This window comes from Styela clava, chromosome 11 (assembly GCF_964204865.1).
Source record: "Styela clava chromosome 11, kaStyClav1.hap1.2, whole genome shotgun sequence".
NCBI classification, from domain to species: domain Eukaryota; kingdom Metazoa; phylum Chordata; class Ascidiacea; order Stolidobranchia; family Styelidae; genus Styela; species Styela clava.
In genome coordinates this window covers 8338324-8358248 of record NC_135260.1, presented here as the reverse complement: position 1 = coordinate 8358248, position 19925 = coordinate 8338324, and the positions used below count along the sequence as shown (strand labels likewise).

The 19925-nt window shown below is 35.0% G+C and overlaps 3 protein-coding genes across 6 annotated transcripts; 1 reads left to right on the top strand and 2 right to left on the bottom strand.

Moving 5' to 3' along the window:
- Window positions 1-256: 256 nt before the first annotated feature.
- Window positions 257-4053, bottom strand: LOC120348192 (uncharacterized). Its single transcript, XM_039418316.2, has one exon. The coding sequence runs from the start codon at window positions 3777-3779 to the stop codon at window positions 1530-1532; it is 2250 nt and encodes a 749-aa protein (XP_039274250.2). The 5' UTR covers window positions 3780-4053; the 3' UTR covers window positions 257-1529.
- Window positions 4054-8360: 4307 nt separating this feature from the next.
- On the bottom strand, window positions 8361-12226 carry LOC120347491 (uncharacterized). 2 transcript variants are annotated; one of them, XM_078118211.1, is made up of 6 exons: window positions 12111-12226; window positions 10467-10709; window positions 10108-10219; window positions 9903-10023; window positions 8944-9099; window positions 8361-8742 (listed from the first exon to the last, which is right to left on the bottom strand). In XM_078118211.1, the coding sequence occupies exons 2-6, from the start codon at window positions 10690-10692 to the stop codon at window positions 8653-8655; spliced, it is 705 nt and encodes a 234-aa protein (XP_077974337.1). In that variant the 5' UTR covers window positions 10693-10709; window positions 12111-12226; the 3' UTR covers window positions 8361-8652. The 2 variants fall into 2 exon arrangements, with proteins under 2 accessions (XP_077974337.1, XP_077974336.1); XM_078118210.1 differs by lacking the exon at window positions 12111-12226 and adding an exon at window positions 11991-12033.
- A 3267-nt stretch (window positions 12227-15493) lies between these two features.
- Window positions 15494-19453, top strand: LOC120348100 (uncharacterized). 3 transcript variants are annotated; one of them, XM_039418217.2, is made up of 4 exons: window positions 15494-15573; window positions 16853-16947; window positions 17402-17544; window positions 18669-19453. In XM_039418217.2, the coding sequence occupies exons 1-4, from the start codon at window positions 15570-15572 to the stop codon at window positions 18895-18897; spliced, it is 471 nt and encodes a 156-aa protein (XP_039274151.1). In that variant the 5' UTR covers window positions 15494-15569; the 3' UTR covers window positions 18898-19453. The 3 variants fall into 3 exon arrangements, with proteins under 3 accessions (XP_039274151.1, XP_039274152.1, XP_077974156.1); XM_039418218.2 differs by lacking the exon at window positions 15494-15573 and adding an exon at window positions 15628-15758; XM_078118030.1 differs by lacking the exon at window positions 15494-15573 and adding an exon at window positions 15968-16468.
- Window positions 19454-19925: the final 472 nt, after the last annotated feature.

Here is a 19925-nt window from a genome sequence, read left to right as displayed (position 1 = left end):
AAACCCTTTTTCTGGAATCGTCACTGTAAAAATCCGATACCCACAATCCCCTGTTTTACTTAGGCTCTGCAATTGGCTGATTGGTAATCATATTGTTAGCAGGTTTGGACAGAGTGGGGAACTATGATAGCTGAACTCATCATTGTTGCCTGGCTGGTCGATTACAATTTAATTAAGCTATCTCAACAACTTCTGGATCAATAAGAAAGCCTACCTCCCACTACTGTCAGCTAGATTTGAGATTAGACACACAAGAAAAAGTGTAAACGACTTTATAAACATAGCATATGAATTATATTACAGAAATTAAATCAAAATCAATTAGTTGCATAGCTAAACATTCTCATTTTTCCTGGATCAAATAAGATTTTAAAAAGAATTTTCTTTGCATTTTTGAAGAAGTAGATACAGGAATTCTCGTTACATAATGGCTTGGATTTATCTCTTTATAGTGGTAACTGGTAATATATGATTAGGGATGTAAGTTTCGAATCTGATTCTATTTAGTATAATATCGTTAATTCTCCTTAGATTTGAAAGAACTATAGCACAAAGTGTGATTAAATAACAATAATGAACTTGAAAAATGAGTGAAGTTAGTAGAAGAAAACATTAAATTGATGCTTCAACTACATAATATATTAGAGAATATGTATTATTTCTATATAGAGTTACACTCCGTTATATTTACTTATTACATTAATTTATGTTCGCAAACAATACCGGACGTATAGTGATGGTTTCTTCTAAAATTCATCCAAATGATAAAAGTCAGTTAAATATGCGATAGTGCCGCTTGCGCCGTGATTTTAAAGAAAGCAAATGATAACAAGGGGAGCATCGCAAACCTATGTTTTAATGAGGAATATTGTTGTTATAATGACATTATATAACTTAAGTAATTTAAAGACATGTTCATATAATAACATAGTGGTAGAACTTCATAACATTTTGAATAATCTAAAAACAATTTAACGAAACCAATCTTTCTCTGAGGCGGCGACCCATATGAAATATAACAACCCCCGGAGTGTTACGACTTGGGAATGCTTCAAGCTTGGGGAAAATGAACGTTTTTGTTCGATGATAAGACAACGCTGCTGCGTCGTGCAATCGCCTCGTGTTATCTAAATTATTATATTTTTAAATAGAATCAAGCCGTTTTTTCCCAAACTGCTTCGATTCGAAATTCTGAAACTTACATCCCTATATATGATGCAATACAGTACAAAATTTACATGATCAATTTACAAATAATCACCTTTTCAATTTTTTCAAACTATATTAATATAACATTCACATGATGAAAAAAAAAATTGGAAATCAAACATGATGTCAATTGTTCCAATCTAAGAATACATAAGGGAATTTTATATGTGATTTAATGAATGAGAAACTAATAGCTGGACAAAGGCATAAAACAAATAAATGTAAATATTTCCAATATAAAAATCAGTAATTGAATTATGGTATGTTATAAAAATCTATTTGAAAATGGAACGAAGCTAATATATAACAATAAAATAAACTTATTTATTATTTTCTACAATGCAAGCAGAGAAAGAGCCATCTATTTTTAACATTCTGTGAAAGATTTTCCATTTCTTATTATGTTTCTCATACACTTCAACAGACCAAAAGCTGTCTCCAGTTACATCGCCACCAAGGACATAAATTTGATCATTCAAGGTGCAGGATGCAAATCCAGACCTTTGCACTTGCATGTTGGGAATATTCATCCATGTATCCATTGTACTATTGTAACACTCAACTGAATTAGTTTTGGTACCATTTTGAATACCCCCTAAAACATATATATCTCCCTTTAATGTAGTAGCTGTAGCATTTTGCCTTCCAAATGTCATCTGATTGATGTCTTTCAAGTTACGCTGAAGCGGATCAAACACTCTAGCCTTAGATGGAAATTGCTCTCCTCCAAGGATATAAATAAATTGAGTGGTGGAACAAACGCAGAAACTTTCATCAGCAACTTTAATATGATTTATTTCTTCCCAAGAATCATATTCAGTATCATATGTTGAAACTTTGTTTTTTTCAATAACAAATATGGAATTTTCGTAAGAAACTATTTTTGACGTCAAAGAGGGTGATATTTCTTTTTCAGCCAACTTTTTCCAACCATTTTTCATGTCTAACAGAAACAAATTTTTATTTTTCAAAAGGTAAAGCTGGAAGTTGACACTCACAATGGCTTGATAACCATTTACCATAACTTTTGTGATGGCTAAGTTCTTCCATTGAGTTTGTTTGGGAGTGAAGCCATTTATTTTGCCTAAATTTTTGTTGTAAACCGCGACGAATAGTGAAGTTTCTATAGGTGATTGCGATGAGTCAGAAAATCTAGTTTGGGCTATTTCTTGATGTTTTTTGGTAGTGGGATTCAGATTTATTCTCTTAGGTTCAGTATTGCCAGAAAAGTTGGCCTGTGAATCTGACAATTTTCTTTTTGTTATCTTTGAATTTTGCTGAGATTTTTCGGGTGAACTTTCAGAAGAACTTGATTCAGGAAACGCTACAACCTTTTTTGGTTTCGTTTTTATATTTTTTCTACTTTCAACATTGCTCGGTATTTGTGGTTTATCTGATAGAACATATAAAGCATCTATTATAATATCCAAGCATTGTTTGGAATCCTGCACGAGTGGTTCAGCTCTGACAACATCCTGAATAAAATCTGCTGAGGTATTTTCAAGTTTTATTAGAGCTAATAACTCTGGAAAATACTTTTTTCGTTTCCGCATATCAAATTTTGTCCATCGAACAGCAACTTCCCATTTTGCAATTTCAGTAGCAGTTCTAGTTCTCCCGTTTTTTAAAATTTCAAAAATATCATCCTTCGAGAGTTGACAAATTTCATTCATATCAGCAATCTTTTCGAAATTACGCATCATAAAAAGACGAACTTCATTTCGAGCTTTGGTAGAATTGCTATGACGATGTGAATCACATAATTCTCTCAGCAGAAAACAATTATTGATTGTGATTGACGATTTGAAAAAATCCATTTCTCGGAAAATGAAACCAATAATCAAATTTTGGCAAGGATTAGATGGACGAACTAAATCATCTTTCCATACAGTATTAAGCAAATAATCAATCGGCCAATTCACCAAATTTAAGGACAGAAGTTCCAACAAATGAGTCTTCCTTTTGTTTAGCCTAAATTTCACCCATGCCGCAATAGCAGCCCATATAACTGAATGTCCAATATTTGGAGATGCAAGATACTTTATTACTCCATCTTTAGGGAGAGTTAAGAATTTATCTGTTTCAATAACACTCTCCAGATTTTCATTAATGAATTTTTCAACTTTATCTCCCAAATGGGTCATGTTGTATTTTTCTGATACTTCTTTTATGTAAGAGTAAGTTTTAGCATCTAACTTTCCCTCTAAAAATTCCATACACAATTGGGTGAGATTTTGCAATCTGAAAAAATCTGCCGCCATCAGAATATGGTCGACACTTTCCATTGTTATCATCGCTTCCCCAGAGTACATGAACTCGATACATCTTCGAGCAGCACGAGCACTAATTCCTGTCAGTTCCACACCTCCCTCTCTTACTTCCGGGCCACCACTTGTTAATAAATCTTTGAAATAGCTTGAACATGAAGCCAAAACAGCTCGATGAGTAGTGAATGTTTCATTTTCAACTTTAATTGTAAAATCACATATTGAATCCCATGCTCTAAATTCATTCAAAGCTAGTAACACCTGACGTGGATGATTATCTTTTATTTTCTTCCGCATTGCCATAATGACGAAACTTAGTCAATAATTACTGTATTACAATAGACTACTACCGTACGGTACCATACGAAAAATAAAGTCGAATAATTTTAACATTGATACATATTAACTATTTAAAACCATGATTAATTCGGTCTCTTATTCCTGTATTCATAGTAGTCTACCGCCCATACAAAACATGATTTCATATATTGAATGAACCTCAGTCATACTGACCATATGCTGATATGTAATTCCTGAAGCTAGGTTGTTTTATGAATTAAAACTGCATGAATAACTCATCCATTATATTTTTTTGACATAGGCTATGAATCTAAACTCCATATCAGATAAATTGTCGAACTTAATAAACATTGTTTGGCCCTGACTGCCTTTTCTTAGGGCCTACACTCTAGCCCAGCGTTGCCAGATCCCAGCAGTCAAAAAAGCCAAATCAAGACATAAAAAAAAGTCAGGAAAAGCCAACAATTTTACTACCGGTAAGTACAAAAGCCCCGTGATTTGTCAGATTTTAAGCCCTCAGTGAGCCACACAAATGTCTTTTCCCATTGAAAGTTGTATTTTCAACGAATTTCCATATACGCGGGATGAAGGGTTTAAAGCAGTACCGTATGTTCCCCAGCTTTTCTCTTTAGGGGGGGAGTTTCAAAATTTAGGAGGTGGTAAATGATTTGCTATCAGAGATAAAACTAGGCATTTGTATTCTTAAAAAAATGTTATTTGGTTCTCTGACATAAATAATCCAAAAAGTAAACAGACAAACAAAATGCAGAAATATCTGTGAGACTGCAATAAAACTAAAGTAAGTTATACAACTATTTTTTGGAAACAGAACTAAAAACTGACAAATAACACGCAAAACTATGAAAACTAGGCAATGTTTACAACCCTGCTTGAATATCTGTTTGAGTGGCTGCAGAAACTGCAATTATTTCTTATTGGGTATGATTAAGCGTTAAGGTAATAAACAAGGAAATCGATGCTCGGGAAATCCTAATGTTAAGTACCGGAACCGGTTACTAAGTACCGGTACTACAGTACCGGCAATAGGCTATTGTTACACACTAAATATTGTATTCCATATGATTTTAATATTAGAAACTAGAATGGACTTAAAAAACGCCAGTAAGCCAAACGGAAATGCTGACACCAAACGTGTTTGAAAAAAGCCAGAATGGCAAATTTGGCTTTAAAAAAGCCAATATGGCAACGCTGCTCTAGCCCACAATTTGAGGCGCAGTTTTTACCACTTCATGGCAGCTCCTGCCTCCAAGTGCAGTTTTAATTAACATGGTTACCTGAATATTCAGTTAACCATGGTTTTAAGATTTCGCGGCGTCCGGAGCTGCCGCAAAACCATGGCGATATTTTCAAACCACGGCCGCTATGGCCAAACTCACGGCGACTGACTTTTTAGCTGCCACCGCGCAGCAAATTGAAAATCGATGGCGGGTAAAATTTTGCTGTCGTGACCACGGCAGGTCGGCCGTTAAAACATAGCTGCCCTGATGATGACAAATATTGGGTAAGTTGGAACATTTTTTTTATAGATACGGTCTAGATGTATTTGGGATTAGGTTTCAGGTTTTTAAGTAGATATTCCGATGGCGGGTAAAATTTTGCTGTCGTAACCACGACAGGTCGGGCTTTATGACAGGGCTGCCCTGATGATGACAAAATTGGGTAAGTTTCTTATTTTTAGTTTATAACGCACTGCTAGTGGGAGGCTCTTTTATGAGCAGGTTCTATTAATCAGATAGTTTTCAGGTTTGCATAGCCTTCTATTTTACGGCGCCTTGCTGACAGTTCTTTGTCTTAGCGAGAGTTCATTGATTATTATATTTCCGTGAGGATTACAAATTTACATAAACTTTTGGCAGGAAATTAAACTTGTGGAAACTAACAAAGATTTTTTTAAAGCGGGAAAATCACGAGAAAAACACAAATTTAATTACCAGAAAGACTGACTTTTTGTGTTTTTTTTGTTGAATAATTAAATCTGCTTCGCACAATTCGTATATTTTTCTTGCCTTATTTTTTTTTTGTATTTATGCCTCAAAAAGCGCGGTGGTGTGGCTCATCGTGCTAAGCGTTAAGAGTACGCTAGCCACCGTACTTCTAATTACTCTGCGTGAGTTCGCAGGTTCAAATCCCATGCGGGATGGTTATGTGCGAGAGGATTGCTGGACTACTCGCCGCCGTGAGGTGATTCACGTAACCGCTGGTCGGTTACAGCTCCTCCACCTTAAAGTCCACGCTTCCGAAAACAAATACGGTAACTAACTTATCCCATAACCGACATGGAATGGTAACCGGGCGAGAGGCCGTGGTTCGCCACATGGTTAAGCCGTCTTATCGGCTTCCCTCTCCCCCGGGCTAAATATGTAAATCCCAGGACATTCCAGTTATGTGATATATTTATAATAACAAAGATCCTAATTAGTCATGAGCTATCACATATCAAGTTGGGTTTTCTTATATATATAACAAGATTTCTTTTTCTATATTTTTCAATATTAGGCTACTTCTTGCTATAATGGAGCTTCTACATTTCATATTTACATTATTTACACTTGGATTATGATTTTGAAAAATGGTGGCATTTCGTTCCAACCAAATTTTATACCTTGCTGTACAGTGTACACAATATAATGCATTACGCTCCACATTGAATAAATGTGAGTAGCATTGATCATTTAAGTCCATTTAGATGCAAGTTTTATAACCATTTTTCAACACACAGTTATTCATTTTTAATGAAACAGAAAAAAAACATGATCAAATACATTTTGTGTGAAAATACAATTCCAAAACTGGTGAGATACAAATTCAGGGTTTTGTTTACACCGTATACATATGTCATCCCCAGAAATACGTCTTATTCTTGTATTACCTCAACTGGAAGAATGTTCCACATCAATTTGAGATTAGAAGTCCTGATATTTTTGGCCAAAATTTTAAAATGAATAGTTGAGCGAGCTCCATCCAAATTACCATCTCTGATAAACAGAATTCTCTCCCCACCCATTACGTTATTCAAAATTATATATATCATACAAAAGTCTATGTTTTCCTTGAGATAAATTTGATTCAGAGATGTTGTACTGTCTCAGAAAATTGATTACAACTGCATAATAAATATTGGGAAAAAAGACAAATTAAATTGGTTTAAATGTTTAAAAACATGATTTTCAAAACTATTTGACCACGTGCAGCTTGCAGGCACTGATGGTTAATTTTGGCCTACTAGTCCATCGCAGCGTTTGCGGGACTAATTTTGGATTATTCCAACTGAATCTCCTCGAAAGACACAGTGATAATTGAGTTATTGGATTTAGACCTACTTTTCGGAAACACAATTGAAAACTGACAAAAAATACACAAAACCAGTGGTGGGATTCAAATTTTTTGTCAGCCGCTTCTTTCACAAAAGTCATATTTTTCAGCCGGTTCTGTTACAAACAGAACATTGCCAGTAACCAATAATGCTAACCGGTTCGCTGATCTTATAAAATTCCGTGAGACGGTTCTATAGAACCGGTGCGAACCGGCTGAATCCCACCACTACACAAAAATACTAATAAAAGAAAGCAATCCAACGTTGCTTGGAAAGAGATGTCTGATTGGCGGTGTCGGATTTACCATTAGGCCTTGTAGCAGCGTCATTGAATTTTAAAATTTCGATTATTTCAAAAAAAATTCCTACTGTAAGGGCTTGTTCAAGAATTTCATAAACTAATATTTGATTAATTTTTAATCAGTGTTGATAATTTTTATCTCATATGTTTATCATTTAAATGGGTAAAAAAATAAATGCGACCGAATATATAAATAATGAATTTGTCTCTACCCCTCTAACCTTATGAACTTATTTATATAAAATTGAACAGTGTTTAAAATAATAGAGTTTTTATATTTTGACAAAAAAACATCGACATATAGCAATTTATTTAAATTTATCTTAGCAACAGCAAATCTATTATTTATTATATTTCTTACTATTTCTGATCTTTTTCGTCTTAGATCCGTTTATTTAAAAAAATCTTGAGATAATTTTATTTTCCAGTTATGTTTTATTTATGAGCCATGTAAAACGGATATAATATAACATCGGATTTCTGGTGTCATGAAGATTTATCACAGCTTGAGTTTGTTAAAGTGTTTCTAAATTCAACTCACTATCTAATCTATTTTAAAAGGACACCAAAATATCCAAAGTTTCGAGTGCTTAGGGGCCCCTAATGACAAGATCCGGTTGGTAGAAAAAGTCATATTAGGGGTGTCAAATAAGACTTGTATATGTATTTATGTGTGTTGTGATTGTGAAGAAGCGCGAATGGGAGTGTTCCTTTGCAAAGTAGAATTGAATTTTATTTAGCTAGACATGATGAGAGCAACGAGTGATGATATCCTTGTAACCTCGAGACCATATAGTCGCCGTTTACACTCCGTCATTTTGGAGTGGCTCGGAAGGAAGTTTGCAGTTAAACGTTATCAGCGCGTTCTTGACTGCACAGTTGATAATTACCAACCCTCGGATACCGGATCAACTAGGCTACTTGCTGGATGAACAAATGGCGCATCAACTGATTGTATGACCTTGTATTTAATGACATTGACATATACTGGATAACAGCTATATTGAAGATAGAAAACAAAGTAGGCTAATGTAGTATTATAGTTCTTACGTTGAGAAACATACACTCAGGAGAGTTCGGAAAAACACAAAACAGAAATATATATATATACTACATATAGTTCATCTTCTGTTGTTCAAAATTGTACCTTGGCGAAAATATCAGCATTCTAAAACATTACACTTCTAAGAAGTAATATCAATATAAACTTTGTGGACTTTCACACCATATATGTCCGCATTCTACTTTTTTCTCAGACAACGAAGTTTGTCAATATTCCCTTTGATGTATTTGTAATCTTTTGATACGCGGTCCATGCTCTCGCAAATATTCTGAAATGAAGAGACAAATTAAAACCGAAAGTTACTAAAAATTACAAAACTCTAATTACGGATCCGATTAAATGGTAAGCTATTCCAACATACTCCACATAAACTGGTTAGTAGTATATATATATAAGTTTTCCCTTCCCATGATAAATATGGGAAGGCTATTGTATCGAAGAGGCATTGCAGTCACACCACAAAACTTACCAGACTCATCAGTTCACAAACACCGTCTTTTATAAGGGCATCAATGACTTGATCAGCTTTATTCAAGTCATCATCATTCGCTTGATTATCATCGGAATGAAAGTTCGTAGTGTTGAAAGCAAAGGTCCCTCCTTTTTTCAGAATTCGAAAGAAATCCTGAACGAAAAGGGAAACATTACTTTCTTTATTAAGCAAGGTTAGTAACAGCTGAGTTAAAAAGTTCATTTGAGTTTCAAAACCCCGATCAACCCTTAATACTCAGACATATTTTTCTGTCCCATCCCACGGGATTCCCATTGTAATACAATTCAATAAAAATTGTTAAATCTAGGTTTAGCGTCTACTAAATAGGACTACATGCATGAAAAGACATGCAAAACAACAAAATTTACGGACTTTGTTAACTTTATAATCAGCCCTTCACGAAGTATATTGTTAATAGTAAATATATTTTGCTCTTTATAACTAACAAGAGAGCTATACTGAAATATATGAATACGAAATCCATAACGAAATGTTTTACCATCATTTCCCCAAAAATTATACGGTTTTCGTGTCTCATGGGAAATACAAATGTGTGCCGCCCCATCCCATCCCATGAGACCAGGACAAGCCTGGTAATACTTGCTCAAAACATAAATAAAGTTTAAACACCAATTACAAAAACGGTGAATTTGTTTTTATTTGAAAAAAAAACGAAATTTTACCACAATACATTCTGCGTCCCATGGACAAGCCTGGTAATACTTGCTCAAAACATAAATAAAGTTTAAACACCAATTACAAAAACGGTGAATTTGTTTTTATTTGAAAAAAAAAACGAAATTTAATCACAATACATTCTGCGTCCCATGGACAAGCCTGGTAATATAATACTTGCTCAAAACATAAATAAAGTTCAAACACTAATTACAAAAACGGTGAATTTGTTTTTATTTGAAAAAAAAACGAAATTTTACCACAATACATTCTGCTCGAATGTGACCAGCACTAAATGACCCAATACAGATTGCAATATCATAGGTTTCATCTTCAAACGGCAGTGGCACATCGGGTTTTATGATGCATTGCTTCAAATCTCTGCAATTGTACAAAATATCAATGTAACGAAACAGTAGAATAGATCATAAAAGGGTTTTGAGCAAGTCGAAAACAATCACGTACCGAAAGATTCCCTTTTTTTTAGCTTCTTCCAACATGGCTGCATTTCCATCTACTGCGTCGATAACGCCAATAAATCCCGAATCGGACAGCGATTTTGCTCCAAGTCCAGTGCCTGTGAAATACAATATTTTTGAAATATGATTTGGTGCTATTTAAGCGTAATGTGTTTGAGCGAGAGTCGCACTTTTTTAAGTATATATACTCCCATCTTGCAACAGAAGGTTCACTCATTTTTCGGGACCTCATAGAACGATACAATTAACTTGGGTCTGTCGGACGCGTTTACCAACAATATGTGAGCATCGCCGAAAAGAATCATGCCAGTGCAAAAATCCGTGAAAATTATGCGAGTAACTCACCAACACAAATGTCCAACGCCTTCAGATTTTCTGATGAAGTTGCAACATGCTTCAGCGAATGTTCAGCACACCAACGGGGAACAACATATCCGATACCAGTCAATGCTTCTTCATAGTATTTTGCATGCTTGGAATAGCAGTCTATGTTACACTCGTTGCCAGATTTCAGATCGTCAAAAATTGTTTCAGTGAGCTTTTCGCTTCTTTTATTAATCGAGCCGTTCATTTTGTCTAATCGTCTTACTGTAAAATGTAAAGCGTTATGTTAAAACACTGAACATGAAATAAAATAGCGAATAAGAGGAAACAAACGATGTTGATTCTTTGGAGAAAGAGTTCTTGCGTTTTGTTGGCATGGTTTCCACAGCAGAAGTTTATAATATTCTAATTCGAAAATACAAGCCTGGATGTATGTCAGATTAGGGACGTTCGTTTGGCAATAGATTTTTGCGTACAATATATATCAGGACCAAGGGGGGCAAACCTGGTTTCGACCGCGATCGACTAAAATCTCAAAATAGATTGCGACCGACGTTGCCAAGTATTATCCAAACAGCGAAAAATAAATATTCTCGAACCATGAATGTTACATGACTGCTCAAACTTCAGTATCTTATTTACAATTTCCTCCAAACGCGATTCTTCGCTTCGCTTCGCTAGAATTAGAACGATTTGGGCATTTTGATACCACTGCTACCATTGCGAATAAAATGTATCACACTACTCTTGGACTGAGACAATAACTTCCGCATACTGTGGACGTTATTGTAGGATCGTTTGTCAGTCTAGACACGCGATATTCGGCACTTCATTTTTAAACCTTGGCAGCGGATAAACTTGCATTTGTTAAGAGATAATATGCTTTATACTGTGTGTATGTGTCTTTTTTCTTTCGTCCGGTTTCGTTTATTTTGAATTGATTTGTAACTTTTCCATTTGTTTCTGTCGCAATAATTGTGTGTATTGACAAAAACAAATTCATAACACGGACGAGTGTATCGATTTCGTGACAAAAGTATTTCTCCTATTTAGTGGTTCTGATCGCAAAAAAGGTCAAATTTCGTATTCTACGACCAATAAACCAAAACCAATTCCGGCATTAGGTGGAAAATGAGAAAAAATTTTTTCATGATATTCGAAATATAGACGTTTTGCGGGCCCGCTATTCTTTTGGCGCTGAAATTTTACCACAGGACAATAAAGGATGAACCATCGATCAAAACAGAATAACTAAAGAAACGAAAATATCGGTCTGAGACCGAAGACTTATCGATCGAAAGTTGGGGAATCCCCAAAACAGAAACTGCGGTTTTGATTCACATCGTGTGTCCCATCACTAATTAAATAATAACTCGCTAATTATACGACATAATTCATCCAAAATCAATAGACTTCTAAAATATGATGAATGCACATGCAAAATTTGGAGGAGATTCAACTTCGCTTTCTTGAGATAGCGCGTAACATACGAAAGTGTCTAACAGACAAACACACAAACAGACAAATATCTATCGACATACTTACCGATCTTAAGATCGATAAATAATAACATTCATTTTAATAACTGTTCAAAGAAACTTCTAATATGTTGCATCTACTGTAGCTTGTATTTTAGGTAGCTTGATAACAGCAGGTACCACAAACCTTTTAAATCTCTTTTGAAGTACGTCTTAATAAACTACCCTTTCAATCAAAGCCTGCGCGAACCGTAGCTATTTTGACAAAGTATGTGTATGATTTCGTTTGCGATGCATATTTTAACGGAATTCCGAGATCCTTCCTCAAACCGTTACAAAATCTCGCCGCTATGTTACAGGAAGGGAATAACAGATTTATTTGGCGTTTGCAACAACAAGAATCTGCCAGCATTGGCCATCCAAAATTAAGTCTTAACTGAAAAGGCAATCACGCATCTATACTTAATTCAGCAGAGAAAAAGAAAATGTAAATTGAAATATGCATTAAAGCAAGAGGGCAATAAAAACGGAAAGCAAATGAACAAATCCCTAATTACAGTATCATATTACTTGTAACGACTTCCGGCATGATATCTGAATCCGGAAGTACGAACACTATTAATCTTCTGTCCCCGTTTAGATTTCGACAACATGGGAAAGATCGATATAAGATATCGCTATAAGCTGTTACTATATTGAAGTGACTGATTTACTATTTTTACTGATACTAATTTTAGTAGTTATAAAATAGCAAACATAAAAAATAAACGTTTATATAATCCTTCTTAGCCATCTATCGAATTGATTACAACCTCATGTAGGATCTCAATTTCGGTACAAATTGCCAGACGACCAGCGATCAAAACAAAAGATTTGTATAGCACTAAGCATATTTAACCAAGAAGCATATTTACGTAAAAAAATCCTCGCTCTAGCCAACTTTGAAACATTTGCCCATCATGCTTAGAAATTCAACTGAGTTAACATCCTGCGACAAGCATTCTTTGTATAAGTTGCAAAATCATACGAAAAACAAATAAATTCCTTTACTTATGAAATCATTATACAATTGTGGTAAAGAGTATTCGTGATCCGACCCACTCAAATTCTTATGTGGTTAGCATTAATGTTCGTTGATGCGAACCAATGTCGTCAAGGGTTTCTGGTAATATAAAGGGGGAATCAGAATCGTTTTGGCTTCATGTTGTTATTGGATTGCGTTTATATTGACATAAGAAAATTCAATAATAAACTGAATCTCGGAATAATATTTATATGTACTGACTTCGAAGATTGTTATGAGAACTTTCCGTAAAATACAGTACAAATAAGTAGCAACCCCAATAGAGCTTATCCTATTGACTATTTGAACAGCTCAACTATTTATTCATGTTTACAAAAAAATTGAGATAGATAAATAGCTTCGGATGAAAAAAGCGAGCAAAGTGAAAATATATAGACTCAAATTTCAATCAACTACCGCATTGTCAAGACTCCAGCAAAATGTTTAAAGATTTGTACCTAATTTCATGTGAAGATGTGTACCTATTATCATAAAATGTAACTTTGATTTACAGGAATAGGACTTGAAAATGTAAAGTTTGGATGCATATACATATACAGTAGTTTTGAAATTTCACAATGAATAGTTTACCTCCATATTCTCTGTCCCCTGTATATGAACACATAAGTGCCAAGTGTCTTAGCATTCAGCGCTCCGGAGTATGTGTACCAAGATGTCGCACAAACCTGAATTCTAATCTTGATACACATACTCCGGGAGTACCCTGAAATTTGTAATTGCCAAGTTTGACTGTAACAGGTGGTCTGGACGGATGCCGCAAAACGCGAGTTTCTAAGGGAACTGATGTTCTAAAAATTGCTATGTGTGAGACAGAATGTTTTTAGAAATCGAAACTGAATATGTCAGGATTCGACGGAAACAAGAGATTTAAATGGAATATGTGAATTAGGATCGTTTAGCCTTTAGCCTCATGTTTTTATTGGATTGCGTTTATATTGACGTAGGTAATATTTAAAAGATATATACTATATCCTAATTATATCATACAAACATTGTTCGCCTACTTTACATCAAGTTGTGTAAAATGACTGAAACCTATGGGCAGGGGGTATATTCACTAGGCTAAGTCAGACAGTCCCCGAACTCGTAATAGAACTAAAATAAAGAAATTCCCTTGATGCAATTCTGCCACTTTCCGTCTCAGAAGCAAAATCATATTTTGATACATTGGCTCGGGAAAAATGGAATACGGAATATGTTAATAGTAAATCAGCAAGCCATTATAAAAGATTTCATCCTACCACGATGTCACGACTAGAAAACGAAACTTTGTCACGTAAATATCGAGTTCTTTTATTCCGACTGCAAAGTGGTCATTGCGCCCTGAATGCACATTTTCATAAAATTGGCTGTCATTCTGACGGATTTTGTGAACAGTGTTTCGTACCCGAGACCGTAGCCCTCTACCTATTGCATTGTCAACGATATAATCATCAAAGGAGCCCAGTCATTAGCAAAGCCAGAAAACTTAAACTGGAAATGACTTTGGAAGAAGTGCTTAGTAACATGGACATTATTGAAACTGTTATCGAATTTATTTTGTCTACGGGCAGAAATGTTTAGGAATAATTACTTATTGTAATTGATTCAATTGTACAATTATATATTCGTAAATATTGTATTATATGTTAGTATAGTATTTTTAAATTTGAATTGATCAATGGCGCAAAAGACCACTGAAGTTATAAGCGCCATAAAACATATAACAACAACAACAATAAAGAAAATAGGAATAAAATTATGGCCTAACCCTAACCTGGTACACACACTACGGGAGTACCTAATATCGAATTTGAGCAGAGGTGTCACGATTACGAAGCGAGGAGATAAATGGAGAAAATTACCTGAGTCAAGTCCAGTCTAAATAATGCTACTCAAGTTTGACTCATGATACTTCAACACTAAACAGAAGGGCTTCTAGGCGCTACCCAAAAAAGGGGGAAAATGATCGATCCAGCGTAGAGACCCTTGTTATTGACTGGCAGGCCTATATGCACAGTCGAATGCTGTAGATACCGGGTCTGTTTTGGCAGGTTCATTTTCGGGGGGGGGGGGAATCGTAAGGAAATGGGTCGAATATGCAAATGAGACAGAAAGGACGGATGATCATTGATATCGATGGTCCGTGATCCAACAACCCTCCTATCAATCAATACATAAGAAAGTAGCACATTCTATAGGTTAATATTTGTATAGTAAAAAAGTAGAATAAGATTAGAATCTGCTCGAATTTCATGACACAAGAGATGGCCAACCAATTCTAAATGATATACATACATATGTATGCGCGCGAGCAGATTGCGTCAATGGTTTGCTACTTTTTAATTTCGGGTCAGCACGAGTATACATATACATACATAGATTAGAACCATTCCTGTAATCTATAGATACCACAGTGTATGCAAGCACAAACATTTCAAACCATGTTCAACGAGTGTGAAGGCGGTTAACATAAATATAAAACGAGAAGTCCGCAATGTTATTATGTCTACTATACATGTGTATGCTTCATGAGTCATCGTATTGAATGTTGATGATGCAGAATATCGAAAGAATAGACTAATGAGTACGTCAATTTTAATGATTTGGATTGCTTTTTTTGAACATGCGTAATTTATGTGCGCGGACTATATTCGGACCTGCCAAATAGTCATAAATATCAGTTTATTGGATTCGTCTAACGTCAGAGAATCCAAATTTTCAGATTAGAACTGATTAAAGTCGACCTGGGAAGCTGCATCGTGGATTTAGGTAAACATATGTGACAAAGTGTGCGTTATTTCATTCTTCTATAGCAGCGTTTCCCAACCTTTTTTGGTCGCGGACTATTTTCTCGACGGCGAAAATCTTTGTGGACTCAAGGTGCATATTTGCAACCGTAGGCTACTCTGTGTGAAGAAGCAATAAAACCCAACACAACAGAATTTTACCAAAAATCTAAATCGCTCGTTAAAAGAGCCGACCTTTTTAGTGTATAATGCCGACCTTTTAGTGTATAATGGCCTTTTCTGTCGCACAATTTCTATAGTATGTAATAAGCAGAATCACACAGAACATTCCCTCCAAATCGTAGTATAGAGATCCGTCTACCTAGATGCTATTAGTTCTGTACGCATAGATGACATCACGTTCATATTGTTTTCTGATTGTGGCGTTTGTTCTATGGAGTCGCGTAAGGATATACAGTAGTTAGTTAGTCTTGCGTAAAACCAATTGATGGTCTTCACAGTGTATGTTGTTATTGTGATGTACCTAACTGAAATGAATGAGTTAAAGTTAGTTTTATTGAAAAACAAATCAATTGATGAACAGAAGTTTTCAATATTAATGGTGCAAATGAAAGAAAATGTTTAAATGTTGGGCTGTAAAATTTATGTGAAAAAATAACAAATTCTTAGTAATATATTCTTATATTGCAAGTCTATCGTTTCGCTTTGACAATGTAAACACTGTAAAGTTAGGTAAGAGAGAGATGTTCATATTTTGTGTAAATATACATATCATAGCAATAAAATATGAGAAGAGCTTTACTGGATTTCACCTCGAATACACACAGTGGAATTTGAGGTAGTTTCACATTCGAAATTAAAACTTCTGTGCGTGTCAAAGGGACCTTTGCTTTAATAGATTGTAATTTCACTGGTCATCTGTTGGTTTGTATAATCCTTGAATCGCGTTAATAAAGGAAGTTTGAATTCAATCAGAGAAGGGATATCAGATATAAAATTTGATGAGATAGAATAGCCTGAACTGATCAAGTATGTACGGTTTTCGGCAAAAACTATTTGTTAGCCGAATTCAACTTCACATTAGGATAGCAAAACATTATCACAGTTTTATCACAGGTAAATGTATAATAACAATCAAAATGTCACAACAACAAGAATCAGTGCGACTGATGCAAACGACTCTTATTGAAATGAACGAAAAACTTGACAGGGTGAGTAGATTCATCGTTATGGTAAAACACAATTGGTAATATTTTTAAGTACTATTCCACAATTAGTTCTAAAAGATTGAAGTTGAAAGGTATGCAGGGGTGAACGAGGTTTTTGGACCAGGGGACATTTGGAAAACATTGCCTCGAGCCAAAACTAAATTGAATCGCAATCTCAACAAATCTCTTGATCTATTTTTAATTGAAACATCAAACTTTTAGTTGGGTCGTGGCATATCAGGCGGGTCAGATCGAATTACCCAACGGGCCGGATTTGTCCCGCGGGCCATATTTTTTTCATGTCAGGTATATAGTCTCTCAATCCCTATCAACCAAAGACCATTTATATTAAGAAATTTAACAACGTTGATGCAGAAGAATACAAAAAACAGTGTTTATAGTAATGATGATGAAGCAATTCATCACTGATAAATACTTTTTATTGTATTCGTCACAGATGATCTCATCTATAAATGCTATCAACACTAGAATAACAGAAGTTGAGTCAGCAGTGGTGCAAATCAATGCTCCATCTCTTCCTCCTAAACCACAGTCACCAACATCATCACTTCCTCATCAAAGTGATACCAATGATAATGAGTAAGTACAATTAATGATATCTGGAATTTTTATTGTGCAATGCATTGGTGCTTTTGCACTTTATTGTCAACAAATAGGCACATTCGCAAGCAACTTTGCCCTTTCTCACAGAGGGCAATAACGGTGTTCATGAACATAAACACGTTTTATACTAAACAAGAAATGAATTGAACATGTAATGAAAGATATATGAAATGAACGGATAGTCCTGGGCCAGCCTCTCAAAGACATGAAAGTGAAGGGAAATAGCTTACTTCGAAATTTAGCTCTTGAAATCAAAAACGCACTCTATATTGACTTGTGTGAACACATTTCATTTTTGTGATTGCATACTGTACGTATTATTAGAACCTTGCGATTAGACAATTCTCTTGATTGATATAATAGAATAAGACTAGGCATGGGAGGAATATTGATAGGAATACTCAGTTATGCAGCGAAGCATGAGCGATCTGATTAAGGCTTTGGAGTTTCATTCAAGTTTGTGTGAAAAAATTTTTTCAATTAGTTTACAACAAAAGAACAGTTTCCGGGTTTATTCATACCACGTTCATACATGTGCCTTTTAAACTCGATAGGGAATAGAGAGTAAACCAGCCATGAGTGGGATCCTCTTTTGAACTAGTGAATTTTATCAGTTGAAATATGCAATATTATTCTGACAGTTCAAATTTGAGATTTCTAATATCATCTTTGAGTCACAATTCAATCGGAAAAGTCCAAAACCCACACCTGCGTACTATTTCTTATTTCTTACTTGTCAACAATGTTTGGCAAGTCATATATGCACGTATTCAATTTTATGAAATCACGATTAAACGTCTTCCTGAATACATCGCACTTGTCCAAGTCAAACCCGTATCCAAACGTTGATTCTGTCTATCGCTTGATGTTAGCTAGCGAAACAAATGAAGAAGAGTTGGGTAGTTGTTTGTATGTCCGTCCACGTATTAAATATTCCCAAAAAACGTTTTAAATGGGTGATTTGATAAAATAATGATTCGCGGCCATAAATCACCATTCTTCGACAATATCCATTCATGGTCTGCGTTTTGGCAGTTATTGCACGAAATTTATATTTTTTACGATGTGAGTTGTTTACATTATATTCAAACATTTTTAAGTGTTCGTATCTACGATGAAGTTCAAAATGCACCTGCTGTACCATACAGAAAAAAAGGAAAAACTTTTTCAACAAAGCAATGCGAGTTTATGAAATTAGAGATGCAGGAAGTCAGAGATTACGTTGATTCTACGAAGTCGAAAAATAAGGACGAGAAACAGAAAGCACAAGCTTCATTGACCTCGATTATTTCTACTTTTACTTTGCTCAAAAATTATTCAGAATTCTGAACAAATATATATTGCTGATTTGTAGCTTCATACTATGTCAAAAACGAAATATAGAGCAAATTATTGATACACCATGCATACAGAAACGTGGTAATTTACTTTGAACTTTAAATTAACCAATCAAAAAACATCGCTCATGAAGTCCCAAACTTGTATATTGCCTTCATAAATTAATAAATAAATTCCAAGATTGTTTCTACATTTACTTGTAATCTGACATAATCATTTTTCTGGCATTTGATATGATATGGGATGCACCTCGAAAGATAACAATACGTTGTACTAACACACTTTGTATACGTATTAAATTATTAACAACTTGAAAACATACATTTGACTTGAGAAATCTTGTTTTCCACTCATCCGGGATTTGTCGTTGGTTACAGGTGCATTTATGGCAAACATGAATCCTAATTTGTAGCATTTTAATTTCCTCTAATTTTCTTAATTGATTAATTTTATGTAGCCTATATATGTTGAAGAAAGTAAATTTTCATTTTTGTCCCTACAACAATTTTCATCAGCCACCTCAACAATAATGATAAAAACAAAAAAATGATTTGCAACAACAACTTTGCATACGAGCCATTGATCACCTTGTGTTCAATTGGTGAAGGAAATTTGCCAACAGCATGTTAGACGATAACCACGAAATCGAATGAAACCTATCGCCCGAAATGGCAATCACGCCGACGATAAAGAGCCCACTAATGGCAGCGATCTCTTTCATATCGGGATCAGAGAAATAGCTTGCTAGATTTCGGAGGATCGCCTACGCGTCGTGGATGACAGTTTGTATACTTTAAAGGGCTTTATTACGTCACTGTGGTGTCGTAGTGACGTGATATTTGGATGACGCAGTCAGGTGTGGGGTTAGGATTGACATATGCAAAAATTGTTTTGCTACGCCCACTAGAAGTACACTAGACCCGCAATTTGTTGTTATGAGCAGCGTGACTGATTGGTGTTGCTGTCACTTTTTCTTCGCGAGGAAACCAACAAATACAGCGAACGAAAGCAACCTCTGC